The sequence below is a fragment of the Diaporthe citri genome (genome assembly GCF_014595645.1).
Source record: "Diaporthe citri strain NFHF-8-4 chromosome Unknown scaffold_5, whole genome shotgun sequence".
Classification (NCBI taxonomy): Eukaryota; Fungi; Ascomycota; class Sordariomycetes; order Diaporthales; family Diaporthaceae; genus Diaporthe; species Diaporthe citri.
In genome coordinates, this window is record NW_025064850.1 from 658,573 (window position 1) to 674,974 (window position 16,402).

At 55.1% G+C, this 16,402-nt stretch overlaps 8 protein-coding genes across 8 annotated transcripts; 5 read left to right on the top strand and 3 right to left on the bottom strand.

Moving 5' to 3' along the window:
- Nucleotides 1-559: 559 nt before the first annotated feature.
- Nucleotides 560-1,878, top strand: INS49_010894 (uncharacterized protein; the record flags this gene model as incomplete). The annotated part of the gene is made up of 7 exons (XM_043171616.1): nucleotides 560-676; nucleotides 757-955; nucleotides 1,015-1,078; nucleotides 1,143-1,170; nucleotides 1,229-1,441; nucleotides 1,499-1,633; nucleotides 1,696-1,878. The coding sequence occupies 7 exons, from the start codon at nucleotides 560-562 to the stop codon at nucleotides 1,876-1,878; spliced, it is 939 nt and encodes a 312-aa protein (XP_043023361.1).
- A 644-nt stretch (nucleotides 1,879-2,522) lies between these two features.
- INS49_010895 (uncharacterized protein) lies at nucleotides 2,523-3,581 on the top strand (the record flags this gene model as incomplete). The annotated part of the gene is made up of 1 exon (XM_043171617.1): nucleotides 2,523-3,581. One exon carries the CDS (start codon nucleotides 2,523-2,525, stop codon nucleotides 3,579-3,581), a length of 1,059 nt encoding a protein of 352 aa, XP_043023362.1.
- Nucleotides 3,582-3,986: 405 nt separating this feature from the next.
- On the bottom strand, nucleotides 3,987-7,467 carry INS49_010896 (uncharacterized protein; the record flags this gene model as incomplete). Its single annotated transcript, XM_043171618.1, has 2 exons — nucleotides 3,987-4,167; nucleotides 4,298-7,467. 2 exons carry the CDS (start codon nucleotides 7,465-7,467, stop codon nucleotides 3,987-3,989), a joined length of 3,351 nt encoding a protein of 1,116 aa, XP_043023363.1.
- A 662-nt stretch (nucleotides 7,468-8,129) lies between these two features.
- INS49_010897 (uncharacterized protein) lies at nucleotides 8,130-8,431 on the top strand (the record flags this gene model as incomplete). Its single annotated transcript, XM_043171619.1, has 2 exons — nucleotides 8,130-8,334; nucleotides 8,403-8,431. The coding sequence occupies 2 exons, from the start codon at nucleotides 8,130-8,132 to the stop codon at nucleotides 8,429-8,431; spliced, it is 234 nt and encodes a 77-aa protein (XP_043023364.1).
- An 887-nt stretch (nucleotides 8,432-9,318) lies between these two features.
- Nucleotides 9,319-11,152, bottom strand: INS49_010898 (uncharacterized protein; the record flags this gene model as incomplete). The annotated part of the gene is made up of 2 exons (XM_043171620.1): nucleotides 9,319-9,700; nucleotides 9,753-11,152. 2 exons carry the CDS (start codon nucleotides 11,150-11,152, stop codon nucleotides 9,319-9,321), a joined length of 1,782 nt encoding a protein of 593 aa, XP_043023365.1.
- A 419-nt stretch (nucleotides 11,153-11,571) lies between these two features.
- Nucleotides 11,572-12,346, top strand: INS49_010899 (uncharacterized protein; the record flags this gene model as incomplete). The annotated part of the gene is made up of 2 exons (XM_043171621.1): nucleotides 11,572-11,951; nucleotides 12,013-12,346. 2 exons carry the CDS (start codon nucleotides 11,572-11,574, stop codon nucleotides 12,344-12,346), a joined length of 714 nt encoding a protein of 237 aa, XP_043023366.1.
- A 122-nt stretch (nucleotides 12,347-12,468) lies between these two features.
- Nucleotides 12,469-13,496, bottom strand: INS49_010900 (uncharacterized protein; the record flags this gene model as incomplete). Its single annotated transcript, XM_043171622.1, has 2 exons — nucleotides 12,469-13,203; nucleotides 13,275-13,496. The coding sequence occupies 2 exons, from the start codon at nucleotides 13,494-13,496 to the stop codon at nucleotides 12,469-12,471; spliced, it is 957 nt and encodes a 318-aa protein (XP_043023367.1).
- A 590-nt stretch (nucleotides 13,497-14,086) lies between these two features.
- On the top strand, nucleotides 14,087-16,097 carry INS49_010901 (uncharacterized protein; the record flags this gene model as incomplete). Its single annotated transcript, XM_043171623.1, has 2 exons — nucleotides 14,087-14,221; nucleotides 14,292-16,097. The coding sequence occupies 2 exons, from the start codon at nucleotides 14,087-14,089 to the stop codon at nucleotides 16,095-16,097; spliced, it is 1,941 nt and encodes a 646-aa protein (XP_043023368.1).
- Between the last annotated feature and the right edge of the window lie 305 nt (nucleotides 16,098-16,402).

Sequence of the window (16,402 nt, forward strand, 5' to 3'; positions counted from 1 at the left end):
CAGACCCAGGGCACAGTCTGCACCAGCGCCGAGACCACCTGGACCTGCTTCTCCTGGTCTAGGCACCGATCTCTCCATTTCACAAATTCGATTTGGGCATCCCAACCCACTTTCTCAGCACCCAGTGCAGCTTGAACAGTGCAATTTGCAGCCTCAAAGAGTACCTTCGCCTCTGCAGCTCGAGGAAGTCCACTCCCGGCTTGAAGACAACCCGGAGCTAGAAGTCCACCCGCAGCTTGAAGACCCAACCCAGCCCAAAGAGGTGCTTCCAAAGCTTGAAGAAGTCCATCCGCGGCTTGAAGAAGTCCCACTCCGGCCTGAAGGGTGCCATTTCCAGCCAAGGATTCCACAGAGAAGGTCCTCCTTGTACTTCAGCTCTCAGCCGGCTTCTCATGCGCCACAATCGCATCATCCACCAAGCCAGTTCGCCGACCTCTTCCAAGGGCTTGAACGGTCACAGACCGGTGAAAACGAGACATCCGAGTCAGAGCAATCTCAAGAACAGGGGGAAACGTGTGAGGACGAAAGCGTTACTTCTCAGCCAAAGTGCGAAGCCAACATGGCCATCCTCACTCGCCCCGCCAGCAAGCGGCACACCATCCACTTTGGCTCGAACCTGGGTGAAATGCAGAAGCACTTGCCTGCTGGTAGCCCCGAGAAGAACGGTCGAGCTCAGGTAAGTTTGCGAGCTTCTACACCAATGCAAGAAATTGGAATCGGTGCGACGAATCTGACCACAACACGGGTGATAAACAGAGCGCCGCGACTGCTGTTGATGACGAGCGTGAGAAGCGCCCCAAGAGTCTTTTCGGCTCAATTCGAAACCGACGCTCAGCCTTGAGCACTCCTGCGGAAGACTTCAATAATGGCAGAAAGAGTTCTGCCTCTGTCATGTTGAGGGATATGAGCAGGTCTTCCAAGGAGTTCTTCAGCAAGCTGACCATGCGGAAGAAAGGTATGAGCCTGTCACACACACAGAGCCTGTAAACACCCCAGTACTAATCAACGATCCAGAGGAGCACGATCTTCGGGTTGCCTTCATCGGCAACCAGAATTGTGGCAAGGATGTCCTTCTTTCGTAAGCAAATACTGAACAATTATGGTGGCTGCAAAGTATCACTTGAATTTGCTAACACGCACAGTCGCTACACTCTGTCAGCCAACAGCGGCGTACGTCTTAACCGCATTAAATGACAAAACGAGAGACGTGGGTTAACACCTGTATTAGAACATCGTCTACCGCCCCGACGTGGATCCCTTCCGCGTCAAACTCACTGGTGTCTTGTCCGTCGACAACTACAAGGCGCGCACCGAGATCTGGGATATTGCTCATCGAAACGTGAAGAACGGCCAGACACATCCCCTGGCAATGGCGTCCTTTGATGTGGTCGTCATCTGCGTTGACATCGGAGACGAGCGCAACCTGAAGTCTGTCGCCAAGGTAATGATGCTTGATTCCTGAAGATTTGAAGTGGATAGTGCTAACACCTGAGGATAGTGGCAGCGCGTGGCCAAGAGATACTGCCCAGGTGTTTCGTCCATCGTCCTTGGCCTGAAAGCCGACCTGCGTCCCGACTTCCCGACCCTGCGGCTCGGCTTCCTGAAGGAGTCGACTGCGTTCACTGTCGGACAGGTACGTCACCTGGCCCCTGACTACCGGCTCAGAAGTAGAAGAGAAGTTGACACTGTGCACAGGGAGAAGAGACTGCGCGAAAGAACAAAGCGTCGGCCTATTATGAGTGCTCTGCTAAGACCGGCGAAGGTGTCACGGAGTTCTTCGAGTCTCTGGTTCGCTTCTCAGTCCAGGCCACCCGTACCCGATACAAGCTGCGGCAGGGAGCAAGCCGCAGGTTCTCCAACCTGTTCCGCAAGAAGTAGAGGTCGTGGGCTGTCCTCCTTCGCGACCACCGAGCACTTGCTTCGAATGAGACTACGAATGACTGATGACTTATGGGATCAGCGTCGGGAATTCCTTTTGTACAAAGACACTTGCCATGTTTGAAATTCGGAGTTGGGAACGGAACAGAGAACAATTTCGTCGGGGTTTAAGGCACAGCCTGGACAGCTTGTACTTCTCGGATGGACGGCTATTAGTTCAGATTGAATCACGGAATTGAACCAGATGGGAGACTAGCGCATGACTGATGGTTCTTCGTGGTGAATAACCGGTTGGAAATAGTGGCGAAACTCTCGCATCAGAGTACCAATCATATGACTAACTTTAGGCCCTTGCGAAGTTGAGAACACTGATCCCAAGAAAGCTGTCTGGGGCGAGACAGTTCGAGAAGCAAGCCTCACTGTAGGACGTCCCGCTAACTCGGTAGAAGGCAGCCGACGCACCGTTTCATGCATATCTAATCTTACCATCGCTTGTGCTTGTCCAATGGACGTCAGCTCGTTGATCACTCCATCCCCCATCAACCCGACCCCTAAGGCCCTACATTTCCGGCGCATCAAGCAATCGCTTTGCACACCATGTGCCAGAAGATGGTACCACTGATAGCCTTGTCATTATAGCCAAGATGAGTGGAGGCGGGAGCAGCTCGTCCTCCTCGCCCACGAAGCCACGCCACCAAAATCTCCCGCCACCGCTCAAGACGCCCACCCTCCTCACGCCGCAGCATGGCGGCTCGACACCAAAGCCGCAGCACACGCCTCCCCTCCTCCTGACCGTCCGCTTCTCGACCTCCATCCCCGACCTGCTCCTGGACATCCCGCACCCGGGCCGGACCACCGTCGCCGCGCTCAAGCACCTGATCCGCACGCGCCTCGAGCAGCCCACCTCCCAGCGCCGCCTGCGCTTCATCCACGGCGGCAAGATCCTCCCGGACACCGCGGTCGTCGGCACAGTCCTCAAGGCGATCCCGCCGCCGCCGACGGCCAGGGACGAGCATGACCCCAAGGGCAAGGGAAAGGGAAAGGCCGTCGAGGGCGGCGCCGCGCAGAGGGTCTACGTGAACTGCAGCATCGGCGACCTGCTCACGGACGCGGAGCTCGGCGAGGAGAGGAGGAGGGCCGAGGAGCCCGTGCCCGAGCAGCCGCCGCCCGGCGCGGGGGGGCTGTCGTCGCCGTACCCATCGAGCCACTCACCGCTGCCTGGTGCCGGCGCGACCCCGGGCGCAGGGGCCCCGGAGCAGCAGCAGCAGCAGCGGGCGCCGCGCGGCTTCGACAGGCTCCTCTCGGCGGGCTTCACGGCGGCCGAGGTCAACCAGCTGCGGCTGCAGTTCCGCTCGATCCAGGAGGCGCGCCACACTGCCGACACGCTTCCGAGCCCGGACACGCTGCGGGGCATGGAGGACGCGTGGATCGACAACAACAACGACGCGGCGCCCGCCGCCGCGATGCCGGCCGGAAGTGACGAGGCCGAGGCCGTTGCCGCTGCCGGCGGAGGGGAGGAGTTTGGCGTCGCTGGCGTGCTGGACATACTGCTCAAGGGCATGTTCATCGGGTTCATCTGGCCGCTCGGGGCTATCGGGTGGCTTGTCCGGGACGAGGAGAAGATCCCCAAGCGGATGCGGGTGTTTGTCTACTTTGGCTTCGTGCTGAGCTTGCTTATTGGCACGATCCGGGCCATCGGGTAGGATCTCACTCGGCTGCTGTTCTGCTCGGACGACAGTGGAAGGTCTGTAGGGACCCTTTGGTCGCCATGACGCCGTTCAGAGAAACTACGGTATATCTGAGCACAACATGATTCATCGCGCATGAAAGGATACGGGATTGGAAGAGTTGGCATCGAACTCTTGCTAGGCCCCGAACCCAGCGTCTGAGAAGTGACTTGAGTTTGGTCATCCATAACCGAACGCCGCGCGGCGTTCCAGTCAGTCAATGACTGCATTCGGTTCATACTACGTGGCTTTCTACCTTGAACAACCTACGCCGCTATGATCATGGTATTTTCCCGTCCAAAACTCCTGTTCAATGGGGCGCGAACCAAAACCCCGAGGGGGCGGTTGTAGCCCAAACGAAATGCTCAATCCATGCCGTAATCACAGGTACAAGCTCTGGGCCGCCACAATATCCCTCTTGATCTTGTTGAGGGACTCTTCAAACTTCTTGCTCAGCTCCTCGCTGCCCATGACCTTGCCGGCCTGGGCCATCTGCCGCAGTAACTCCTCCAGTCGTCGGAACAGGCGGATGAGTGAGCCCTCGTAGGCGTTTGTCATTTTGCTGCGTGACTGTTAGCATTTTGTATATGTAATTGACGCGAAGTGAATGGGGGGGGGGAGGGGGTGGGATACTGGAGCAATAGATGATGGAGGATTGCATGGTGAAAAGCGCCAAGGGAAAATAAACATACCAGATTTCTGCAAACGGCCTTCCCTGGGCCCAGGCGTAGACAGTCTCCATGAGCTGCCACTTCAAGCTCTGGACATACTCGTCCTCGTTCACATCGAGCTTGCTCTCCTGGCTGACCTTGGCAATCACCCTGGCCTGGCGCTGGATCTCGCGATACGGCTTCATGAGCTCCTCCTTGAGCTCCTGTGTCTCCACCTTCTCGTCGAAGATGAAGACGCTAAGCACCGACGCGCACACTTCAGGCGTCAGCTCGTTGAAGAAGCGGTTGAACAGCAGCTCCGAGAGGAGCAACTCATGGCCCTCGGTGGACGAGATCTCACACGCCACACGAGCCTTCATCTGCACCACCTCGGCGTCGTTAATGAACCCCAAGCGGCGAAGAACGCGCTTACGTGACTTGAGCTCGTCGAGTTGAGCAATGCTGTGTGCCTTGGCGATTGCTTTCTTCTTCTCCTTGATCTTGTCGGTCAGGGCGACCTTCTTGGAATATTGCTCCCAGAGCTCGGGAAGGAGAGGGGAACCATGCAGAGGATTCGACAGCAGCCGGGACTCAAGAACCTCGATCTTGCGCATGAGCTTCTTGAACGACTCATCGGTGATGCCCATGTTCTCAATGGGGTCGAGGATAGGAATTCCATCAGGGAATCGTCGCTTGGCCTCTTCGAGGTTCTTTCCGCAGTGACCCATCTCCTGCTCCGTCTTCAGGTCGCCCTTCACAAACAAACGGATCTGCCCAAAAGCCTTGACACAATTCAGAAGCACTGGCACAACCTCGTACCTGCAGGTCTTGGATCTGCTCTCCACAAATGGACGAACCCCAGGCGGCATTACACCGCTTGAAGGCTGGATGCGCTTGACATCGTTGCTCTCACCGTCCAATCGCAGGAGGACATCAATGAAAATGGACTCCTGAGGCAAATGTGGTGGCTCGCCGGCTTTGGGTGACCGGCGAGAAACGAAGTTAATGATCACGCCCCAGTCGAAATCCTCCCCGCTCGGCGTTTTGATTTGTACTAGTCGGCCAGGTTGAAGGAACTCGGTGCAGTAATTAGGGTGCTGTATTACTGCGACCATGTCCTTGGTGTAGTCCTCGATCTGATTCCGCAGGTTGTAGTATTCCTTGACTGTGTTCTCGTCAGGAATCACCATGTTGTCCCGCTCCTGCTGCAGAGCGATGAGCTCCTTCTCCAGCCCAGGAACGCTGGCAGCATTCTGGAATTGATAGAAACATCGCTCAAGCATGAACTCGGGCGAGATGGTCTCAATACGCTGCAGATTGAGAACCATGTTGTAGCCCAAGTAAAAAGCCGAGTTAAGCTTGTCTTGCTCACCAGCCACGATGCCCTTTGCCGTCTCCGGTTCGAGCTTGTCATCAATCATCATGATGACAATACCGCGATCATCGAGACCTCGACGTCCGGCACGACCCGACATTTGGATGTACTCACCAGTTGTCAGAGGGCGTTGTCGCACTCCGTCGAACTTCATAACTGACGTGAAAACAACTGTTCTGGCCGGCATGTTCAAGCCGATGGAAAAAGTCTCGGTAGCGAAGAGCGCCTTGATCAAACCCTCCTGGAACAAAATTTCGATGGTTTCCTTCAGGATAGGCAGGAGGCCAGAGTGATGGACACCAATGCCCTTCTCCAAAAGGGGCAGAATGTGGGTGATTTGTGGAAGAGTCCGGTCCTCCTCGGCCAACTGGTTGATGGCGCTGTGGAACACCTCTCTAACCAATTGCTTTTCAGATGCATTGTTGAATGTCATGTGTGAGATGGCAAGCGCCATTGCCTCACAATCCCGCTTGCTAAAGTTAAAGACGATGACAGGGTGGAAAGACCTCTTCATGATCATCTTGATGATCTTGGAGATATCTGACTGCGAGTCAGACTTGCCGCCCTTGTTCGTTTTCTTGTTCCGCCCTCTTCCCTTCATTTGGGCGTTAGGATCAGCAGGATCCGCGCCCTTCTTCTGTTCGATAAGAGCCATGGCTTTGTTGAAGTTGTTCTCCTTAAAGTTGCTCTTCTCGTCAACGACAAGGAAGATGCCCTCGCCGCCGGCTGGGAAAAAGTAGTTCTGCAGAGGCGTTGGTCGGAAGTCGGTGTACACGACGTGACATGCTTGACGGTGTATTTTTGCGATCCACTCCGCGAACTGGAAAGCATTGGGAATTGTCGCAGACAAGAACACATATCGGACCTTGTCTGGCAGCAAAATGATGGTTTCCTCCCAGACCACACCACGACTCTTGTCTCGGAGATAGTGGATCTCGTCAAATACAACCCACGCCACCTCGCGCATGATCTCAGAGCCACGGTACAACATGGACCGCAGAATTTCGGTTGTCATAACCAGGCAACTCGCAGTCGGGTTGATGGTAACATCTCCTGTCATCAGTCCCACGTCTCCGAAGTCACCCTGGAAGTCTCGGTACTTCTGGTTGCTCAGCGCCTTGATGGGACTCGTGTAGATCACTCTCTGTTTGTTCTTCAAACATTGAGCAATTGCATATTCAGCAACCACTGTCTTTCCTGCACTGGTATGAGCTGAGACGAGGACAGACTCGTCTCTTTGGATCGAAGCCACGGACAAGCTTTGGAACGGATCGAGCTTGAAGCTGTAGGTTCGCGCGGGCTCCGAGGGTGGCTTATGACTTGACAGGGGAACGTATTCGTAGTCCAGATCTGGCGGCAGGGCGACCTGATGTTGGATGTTGTGTGCAATGGTCAGGGCTTTGTCCGCCTCCTCCCCCTTTGCCGGCGCAAAACCTTCAGCCGCGGCGACCTCTCTCGACTCGGCAGTGGTGAATGTGTCTGCCATTACGGGGTCGGCCTCGCTCTCCTTCTTCCGTCGCTTAGGGTCCTGGGGATTGTTTGCGCTCTCCGCTGGGCTTTGTCCCTCCTCCTCGCCATCCTCGTCATCGTTCGAGGGCACTTCGCCGTCGGCCATCTCGACGTCTGCGTCGTTAGACGTTCCATTCTTGATATGGCCATCCGCTTTTCGCTTCTTGCTCTTATCCTTCTTCTTTTCCGTCTTTTCCCTTCTTGACGACTTCGACCTTGCAGATGGGGAGGTCGTGGCGGGTTGTGCAGGCTCGGCGCCGGCCTGAGTGTCTACGGCATCGGCTGCCTGCTTGGGCGGCTCGTCGAAAACATCAAAGAGCTCGTCCATGATGGGTCGGATCGCGATGAAGCTGCGATCAACTCGAGTCCGGAGGGTACTCCTTGGCGACAGACTAGGTGGGCGTGATCGTTGTTGAAGGGATTTTCCCGTAGTGATGGCTTCGAGTCGAAGATTCCAAACAGCAGGCGCGTCCCAAGGTTTCGGACAGGAGCGGCTGGAAAGTTTATTAGCTCCGAGACTGAGCCGTCAGAACGAGGTGATGTCCGCAAAGGGGCGGCAAGGTGACAGTGAGGAAGCTTCTTGAGGTTGGTTGGCGCCAATTACACAAATTGAATCAACTGCAGCCGCAGCTGCATCACTTACCAGCGATGGCGCTACCAAATCTCGATTCAAGGTCAACTTTTTTGCGATAGGCAGAACTGATAAGCCAGACCGGGGAGAGCGGTGTCCAAGCGGACCCCTGCATGCGGGACTCTGCGGGACTCGACGGTTCTGCCTGATCTCTCAGGCGAAACTCCTCCAACCTGGGACGGAGAGCTCTCGTACGACTTCGACTTTCAATTGTGAGAGCGGTCAATCAACGTCACTGCTCCTGAACCACCAGCCCCCCAGCTCACCCCCGCAAAAGAACCCTTCAAGGTCAGTCTCTACCTGTGGAAACAAATACAATTGACGTGCAATTGGTACTAAATCGGCCCGCCTGGCTCCAGATGTTCTCCCGCGCCGCTGTCCGCGCGACCACCCAGGTCGCTGGCCGCCGAGGCTTCCATGCCACCCGCTCCCAGATGTCCTCCCCCTACCACTACGCCGAGGGCCCGTACACCAACATCCCCTTCAACCCCAAGAAGAAGACCTTTCCCATCCTGTTCTGGGGCTACTGCGCCACCGGATTCGCCGCCCCCTTCCTGATCGCCGGTGCGTTGCGCTTAACCGTCATGGCCGTCAGACACGTTTTCCGGGTGGATCTTCTAACATTTTTGCAGCCTGGCAAACCTACAAGCCCCGTTCATAGACGAGAAAACCGATCTGGTCCATGGTGGGCTTGTACACAACGACTATGAGGTGGGCCTTGGGCTGTTGAGACGAGAATATGGAGCGCGGATAGAACCGACAATAGACAACTACAGCAATCGAGTTTCCTTTAGTTCCGACCCCGACCATACCTCTTGATTACATGAAGGCTCCACAGAGTGGATTTGACTCTCATATGTCAAGTGTTCCGGCCTTGCGGCCTCGGCAGAAAGCTTCATACCAAAAAAAAAAAAAAGAGCGCAGCATGTGGATGAAGATCGATGAAGCAATGCGTTGCCGGATGACCCCATCATTCCATGCTATGTGACTGTGTTGCTACGCCATGGCTTCGGGGGTCGCTAAGGGTGCCGGGCCGTTATGAAAACACATGCGACGAAGTAAGGGATGGTCTGGTGCTCGGACGACTATGGCGGCTCAAGGTTTGAATTGCAGATGTTCCAGCCGATGTAGAATGAACCCTTGAAATCCTGTGCACCTGCCCTCACTTGAAAACGGTTGGTCAGCTATGTGTGCATGTCCTCGCGCCATGCCTTCGCGATTTCCAAGTTCGTGCAGTAAGCCACATGGTTCGTATGATCGACAATTTGCGCCAGAACCGCTAAGCTTTCGGCAGATGAGCTGGTGAACTTATCTTCAAGGGACGCACATCTGCTTCGACATATGAGTTCTAAGGCAACAACGAAGTTGTCGTAAGGTGAGGAAGTATGTTGCACACATGGAATGCTCTTGATGCGTGTCTCAAAATTGGTACTTGATTTGTGCTGAGAGTCGAAGATGTACAATGAGCCCAGGTGGCCCGATTCTGCATTTTTACAGGTGGTATCATAGATGTTCGTATAGATGTTTACAGGTCCTTTTACATCCCAATCAGTCGTACTTCCAAGTCCCGGCCTTCCCAAACATTCCTGTATCTCTGTATTCCTTCGCCTGTTCGCCGCCTTCGAAGAGATCGACCAAGAACTCCTCAAAATGCTCGACGTCCTCGGGCTCGAAATCCGCCTCGCACCTCGGCTTAAGCTCCTCCCAGATCTCCCTGACCCGGGCCCCGGTATCGCATTTGCGGAATGCTCGGAGGATCCATTTCGCCATCCACACGTCGACGTACAGGCCGTGTGTGTGCTCTGCGAGCGCCTGGGCGAAGGCGTTCCACACACTCTCGAGTCGCTGAGGGCCCCAGACCTGACCCTCGGGCCCGCCGTATAGGCCGAAGCCCTTGAAGCGCGAGGAAAACAGCCCCGTGTAGGGGGATCTGGAACCACTTCACGTCGTCGAGATAGTGCGCAACTTTGTCGAGGGCGGACATCTTGACCGCATAGTGATTCAACAGAATACGATAAGTCTGCATGTCGGGGACTATTGGTGAAGCTTTTTGAAGTTGCCGACGACGAAACTTGGGGTCCTGTTTTGAAATCTTTGCGAACATCATTAGGACTTTGGTGATGGCACCATCGTTCATGTAGTTCCGGTAGGGCATGGCGGGAGCTCGCTCGTGTGCGGCCTTCATGCGCTCGTAGACGCGCTCAGCCGCGTACTCCTCTCCGCAGCGAAGGAGGCCGGCGATGACACAGTTGAGCACCGTGGTGTCAATCATTTCACCGTCTTCGACCATTTCCTTGTAGGCGGCTCGGATGCCGTCGCTGTCCATCTTCAGCCCGAAGAAGTGAATCAAGCTGACATGATGGTATCTGTTGTACTTGAAACCACGCTTGTCCATCTCCTTGTACAGCATCTCTGAGAGGACAAAGTTTCCGGCTTTTGATGCGACATCGAACAGGATGTTGAAGGTGACAGCATTGGCACTGATGCCAGCGTCATGCTCCATTTCTCTCCATAAGTTCATAGTCGCTGCCGCCTCCGTTTCTGTCGAGTGACCCACGTGCCGGGCCGCAAAGGACAGGGCAGCGTTCCACTCGGGTCTTGTGAGGCGTAGGCCGTTGCTCTGAATGTCCGCGACCACGGCGAAATAGCGCAACATGGACTTCGAGTTTTTCTCCTCGCGGCCGAGGCATTTCATCAAGCCGTGGCGAATCTTCGCGTGAAGATACGGCATCCGCGGCTCGGGCAGGCTCTGGTACAGCCCGTATATGTACTCGATGTCGGTTTTGTAGGGGTTCCTCAGCCGGCGCTGCACTGCACGCCACAGTTTGCCCAGAATCTCCTGCTCGTGCTCGCCTCCTTCCCTCGTCTCGTAGAACGATGGGAAGTCTTTGTCATCCCGGCGGTCCGAAACGGCCAAGTCGGGTCCGTCTGCTGGCGCATACCCTCGCATGTATGGGTCTCTGGTGAGTTGCAGATGCTCATCTATTGTTGTATCTTGAGTCTGGTCAACCAAAGACAGCAATTCTTCCTTTTTCAAGCCTTGAGGGCCTGTCGCCGCTTTCCCTTCTGCGCTCGAATGGCTCGATCTTGTGTTTTTCGGGACGTTCGAGAGCCTGAACGTGCACTCGCCGATTCTCGTTGTGTAGCGAAATGGGTTCAAAACGACCGGGGGCAGGATCCACGAGGAAAAGAATTGCGTTTCGGCAGAGCGGTTCGTCGAGGCATTGTGACTTCGGCCGCGCTCCTTGCGCAGCTTCGGCCGCAATTGCCATCCATGAGCAGCCCTCGCCCCATACACGAAGCTGATCTGTGGCCACAGGCTCTGTCGGAACGGGAGTATCGTGCCGCATAAGGACCCTTGAATTCGACTGGAGATTTTCATGAGCTGTCCCACATCATGGCTCTGCTACCGCCGAGTCGTCAGCATAGAATAACGAGACTGGCGGTGCGAGTATTGGCGGCGAACAAAAGGAAGGGAGCAATGGGAGCTTCACATGGGGGGAAATCGTGAAGTCTGGGAAGCTTTGAAAACGCAAGCTCTGCAATGGCGCGCCGGGTCGCCGCGGTGGGGATTGATAGCACCGATAAGCTCCCCCTGCAAGACTCGCATCGCATTAAGCTTGGACGACCCGAGCCGCATCATAAATTTTGGACACCAAGTAACTAGGAGCAAGTAACCTCCAAGCGACAGTGGACTCCCAATCGACGATTGCGAACCCGACTCAAGGTGCCTTTCTGAAATTCTAATTCCCACCGAAGGTTGAGCACCCAGGCGAGCTTGCACTCCCACGAACGCCCGTCATGGGCCGGTCCTTTCGGCCCCAGAGGGTCTACCAAACGGCCAAAATCAACCTGGCAATCCCGCGCAACAGCAAAGCGCCACGCGCAGTTCCCCCAGTATGGCTCAAAGTCATTGAGAGGATACCGCCGTCTGAGATCTTGACTCGTCCCAAACCCACACCGCACCGCGACCCGAACCCACGGCAGCGCAACCCACGGAACATCTTCAAGCCCCAGCAGATCACATATCCAGAGGACGAGCTGCGATGGAACTTCTTTAAGGACCACCCGTGGGAGCTGGCACGGCCCAGGGTGGTGGTAGAGCTTGACGGAAAGGATGCGAGATACGTGGACTGGAGCAAGGGCCTGAGACAGCGCGGTGTCCCAGTCACGGGCGAATCGTGAGTGCCGGACCAGAGGAGCACCGTAATTGGGTTGGTGACAAGGCTAACAGCGTCGCAGAGTCGTTCAGAGGCAGCTATGGCTCATGGAGAACCGGAAAGGCATGTCAAAAGAGCAGGCCTACGACATAGCCCGCAAAGAGCTGTACGACATACGGCAACAACAAGACATTGAGAGGCGTGTTGCCCAAGAAGAGGCGCGCATGGTTGGCGCATACTTCGGCAAGTCGAGGTTAGAGGTCAGCATGGAGCTGGAGAACGCGGTATACGAGAAGTGGAAGAAGTGGGCCGAGGGCGAGGCCCAGAAACTCCAGGCTGAGCGCGATGCGGCCTATGCCAACTTCGGCACCGACGACAAAACGCTCGAGGTGGAGGATGCTGAGCGTCTCGCATGATCATGAACGGCTTGAACGCGCGAAATCGGGTTCAATTGTAGATAAAAGAGCACCCCTAGATGCAGATGCGCAACATGCTCCTCAGCATTGGAAGAAACCTCGGGACAGTTGCGCGAGCATTGCTACCTATGCGACTTGTGATTCCGTCGACTCTGGGCCCACCTCAGATTCACGTTGCCAATGTTAGGCTTGCCCACAATCTTGGAAAGCTTCTCAGACTGGACCACAAACACATCGGCGATGTCAGTCCAATAGAACAGCTTGCCGGTGAGCCCCAAGTTGTGGGTCCGTGCCCATGTCTCGACAAAGACTACTCGAAGCCGATCCTGTGGAACAAGATAGAGGACTTTGAGGATGTGCGCCATGAGGCCCACGATGAACCCCGTTCCTGGCCCGTTTGTGACAATGACATGAGGGTATTGGAACTCCTTGGCGTTGGGTGTGCCGGCACGCTGGGCCGGTATCGTCGTCAAAGCAACCAGGATGTCAAGTGCGCACCTTAGAGAGGTATATACTGACGATGGATACGACTGATAGACTTTCCGGGCCCTGGGGACGATGATAGTGTCGTATGTGCCAGCAGTTTCACCAGTACAGGACTCCTGTATCAAGTTCTCGAGAGCTCTCTCCTGATCTTGAGAGTGTTGGTCCTCTTCCGTGATGATATAACGACGATGTTGGTTCTTGTTCGCCCTGAAGCTCATCTTGATCAGTGCAGTCATCTCCGTGGTGTGGCCGCCGGATCCAAAGACGTATAAATACGATATAGCTGGCAAATGTGATAGATCCAGCCCAGGTTTCGTTGTCTCTATGGCCACGTCGATAGCCTTGTTCTTCGTGGTGTAGAAGTGCCGAGTCTGATGGACTGTCAGTTCATGAAGGAGCGTATTGAATCGCCAGACGCTGCCAGCCATTCTTCGCGACCTACCGCAATCAACAAGCCAAGCGAGATCAATCCACTGATAGTAGTAACCAAGCCTAGGCAGAGAACACATAGGCCGGTTATCAGTATTATCAGAAATACTGTTGTCGTAATGAAGAGGCCATAGAGAGCTGCGGCATCAGAGACATGGGCCAAGTGCAACTCATCATCCAAGGCTGGTTTGGTGTCAGGACTGGTGGAAGTCTCCGGCGAAAATGCGGGTGCCATATCGAACAGATCTCCCATACACAGACACATCAAAGGGAGCTCCGTACTGCACCAGCTTCCTCACGCGCTGGAATCGACAGCCTGTTGAAACGTTAGCCAACTGCCTGAAGGAGTGCCTTTGTGTGAACGGTACAAACCGAAATTTTGTCCTCGGTCCCTCGATTCTCCTGATGATAAAGGCAATCATGGAGGCGAGGCATTCACTCTGATGCCTCAAGAATTGGTGACTTTGTCCTTGGTGACATATTCCCCGGACGCTATCTACCTACGACTGCTGTGTTCGACGGCCCAGGCGCCCCCAGTGCTGGCCTAAAGTGAAGCTCCACAGGTGGTAGTGGCCTGTGCGAGCCTTGCCAGGGGTGCTTGGCTAACAGCTGCTTGGGCTGACCTCATTGTGCAACCAAAATTTTGGGCACCTTGATGAGGCCGACTCCAAATAGTCCATTCTTCGTTGCAGCCTCGAGCTTTTCTCCCCGCCAACAAAGACTGGAGAATACAAAACAATCCCGCGGGACGCTCCACCCGCCAACCCACCCCTCTGCTCCAGTTCCCTTGAGCTCCAAGCTCGATGCGATGGTCCGGTCTTCACAATGGCACCCCAGACCAGAAAGCTCAACAAGCCCTTGACCTGCTTCTATTGCAACCGGAAGTCCACGACCAAATACGATGGCTCCATGCGCCGCTTCGAGTGCAACAACTGCAACGCGACGAATCATCTTGACACTGTGAGTAAACGCGGCTCATACATGATGGTGTTGATGGCGTTTCAATGTCGACTAACAGATCGCAATCCAGAAAGGCGACATCACCGATGTTCCTGCTTCGAAGAACACTACCGAGGCCCTGCCAGCGCAGTTCGCCATCCGTCGAGATCACTCCACGACATCCAGCCGAGTCTTTTGCGACAAATGTCTGCAGAACCAGCACCTTTTCATATCCTCTCTGGCCCAGTACTTTCCCGAGGACCCTGAAGACCCGGAATACGCCATTCGGGAGAAGGGCTATTACAAATTCTACAAGGGCCTTATGGTGCGATATCCCCAGTGCTGCGCCGACTGCGAGCCCAAGGTTCGCGAACAACTTGCCAAGGCCGCGTACACTGCGAAGACAGATCACCTGCGGCGCATGCTCGACCGAACTGCCAAGATCCGAGTCGTCACCACCAATTCGCCTGTCTACTATTGTCAATCGGTGGGCAGGTGGCTATGGTCTGCCTCACTCATGTTCCAACTACTGTGGCATGTGTCTCTCATCAGCCAGGGCCTCGCTGCTCAGAGCAGGCGAACCAATGACAGATCATGGTTCATGCTTTCCGCCAGGGTAGTGGCTCTCTTCGCCGGCTTCCTTCCGTCTCCGGACCAACTTTTGAAATGGAGCTTCTGGACATCTGCCCTGAGCATCTGGTGGAATCCTAGATGGGTCGACACCTTCAAGAGCAACACCAAACATTTGGTCGGCATTTCTAATTACTATTGCTACCAAGCTTTGATCTTCGCTCTTAAGCTCGCCGCAACTTTACTGATTTCGCCATTGTCCAATGTGCAGGGACAGGGACTGGCGGCCCGGGTGACAGCACACTCTTCGATGGCCGTGGCCATGATATACCTCTACTACACTGCGCATAAATTGATCCACGTCGACCATACTCCTTTGTGGACTACGAAGGCCAGCAGCATCGGAGCTACTCCAGCACCTCCGCCGTCCCTTACGCCCACCGAGTCACGAGAAAATGAGGAGAAGAGCATGGCAACCATTCTTGACGAGATTCTCCATGAGCCGACTCCAACCACACAGCCTCAGCCTCAAGCGCTTATGTCGCAGTTCTCCGCCACTGAAAACGTCGACCGTTTTCAATCCATACCAGAGAAGAGCGCTTTTAATCCCTCCTTACGCCCCTTGACTCCGAACCCTTTTGCGAACTCGCCTACTAAGCGGCCTCAAAGCTCCGGTGTTGGTCTCTCTGGCCTAAGTCTTTCCGACACACCCCAACCACATAATCAAGAGATGGTTGGTTACTCTCCGAACATGGAGTGGACGCCCACTCAGTCCAAATATCGGGCATTCAATACCTACAAACCAGGCCAGTCCGAGACCAGAAAGTTCGGCGAGACCCCTGTCAACGATAAACCGGGCGCATTCTGGGCCAAGGTCCCACCGGCGCCTAGGGCTCCTGCGCAGCGATTTCTCAGCCAACAAAACACGACGCTTTTAAGAAGAAGTCCTCGACTCACTCAGAACCCAATTGCGTTCCGGGGCACTAAAGAAAGCAACTTGGGCCCGGCACAAGAAGATGCTCCCCCAGCGACGATCTTCGCGGAGCCAACTTTCAGACCTGCGCAGCCTAGGGATGAGCGTGACGATCTGCTAGACAAGTTCGCCACGAGCTTCACGCTGGCATCGGATCAGACCGACGAGCACCCCACAGGTGAGCGCCAGGATGGAGGGAATGCAGCGACAGCCCAGCCTCAGCAGCGTGATGCGAACACACTCAAACAAGGATTCCTGCTTTTGGTGTGCAGTATATTCCTCGCCGTACTAGCAGGGCGTGCCTACAAGGATTTTGGCTACCTAGGGAAGTTTGTATCGATCCAGGGAAGATGAGTGTACGTGTTTGAGGAACGAGACAAAGACATACCCATCCCCGCTGTACGAACAGCCAATGAAGAGCACCAAGTGACTCGGAAGAGGGCAAAGAGACTAGATTGGTCGAACGATGGGCGGCGACCTCCGCCTCATAATTTAGGACACGACGCGATTGTTCATGAGGGTCATTGGGCGCATGCCGCGGTCACCAGAGGGTAGTAAAATTGGCGTTCTGGGGATGTTTGGTTCATTCGGTTCAAGTAAAAGGACATCATATGGAAGGAAGGCACACAGCACAGCATCATTAGAGGAGACTAACTACA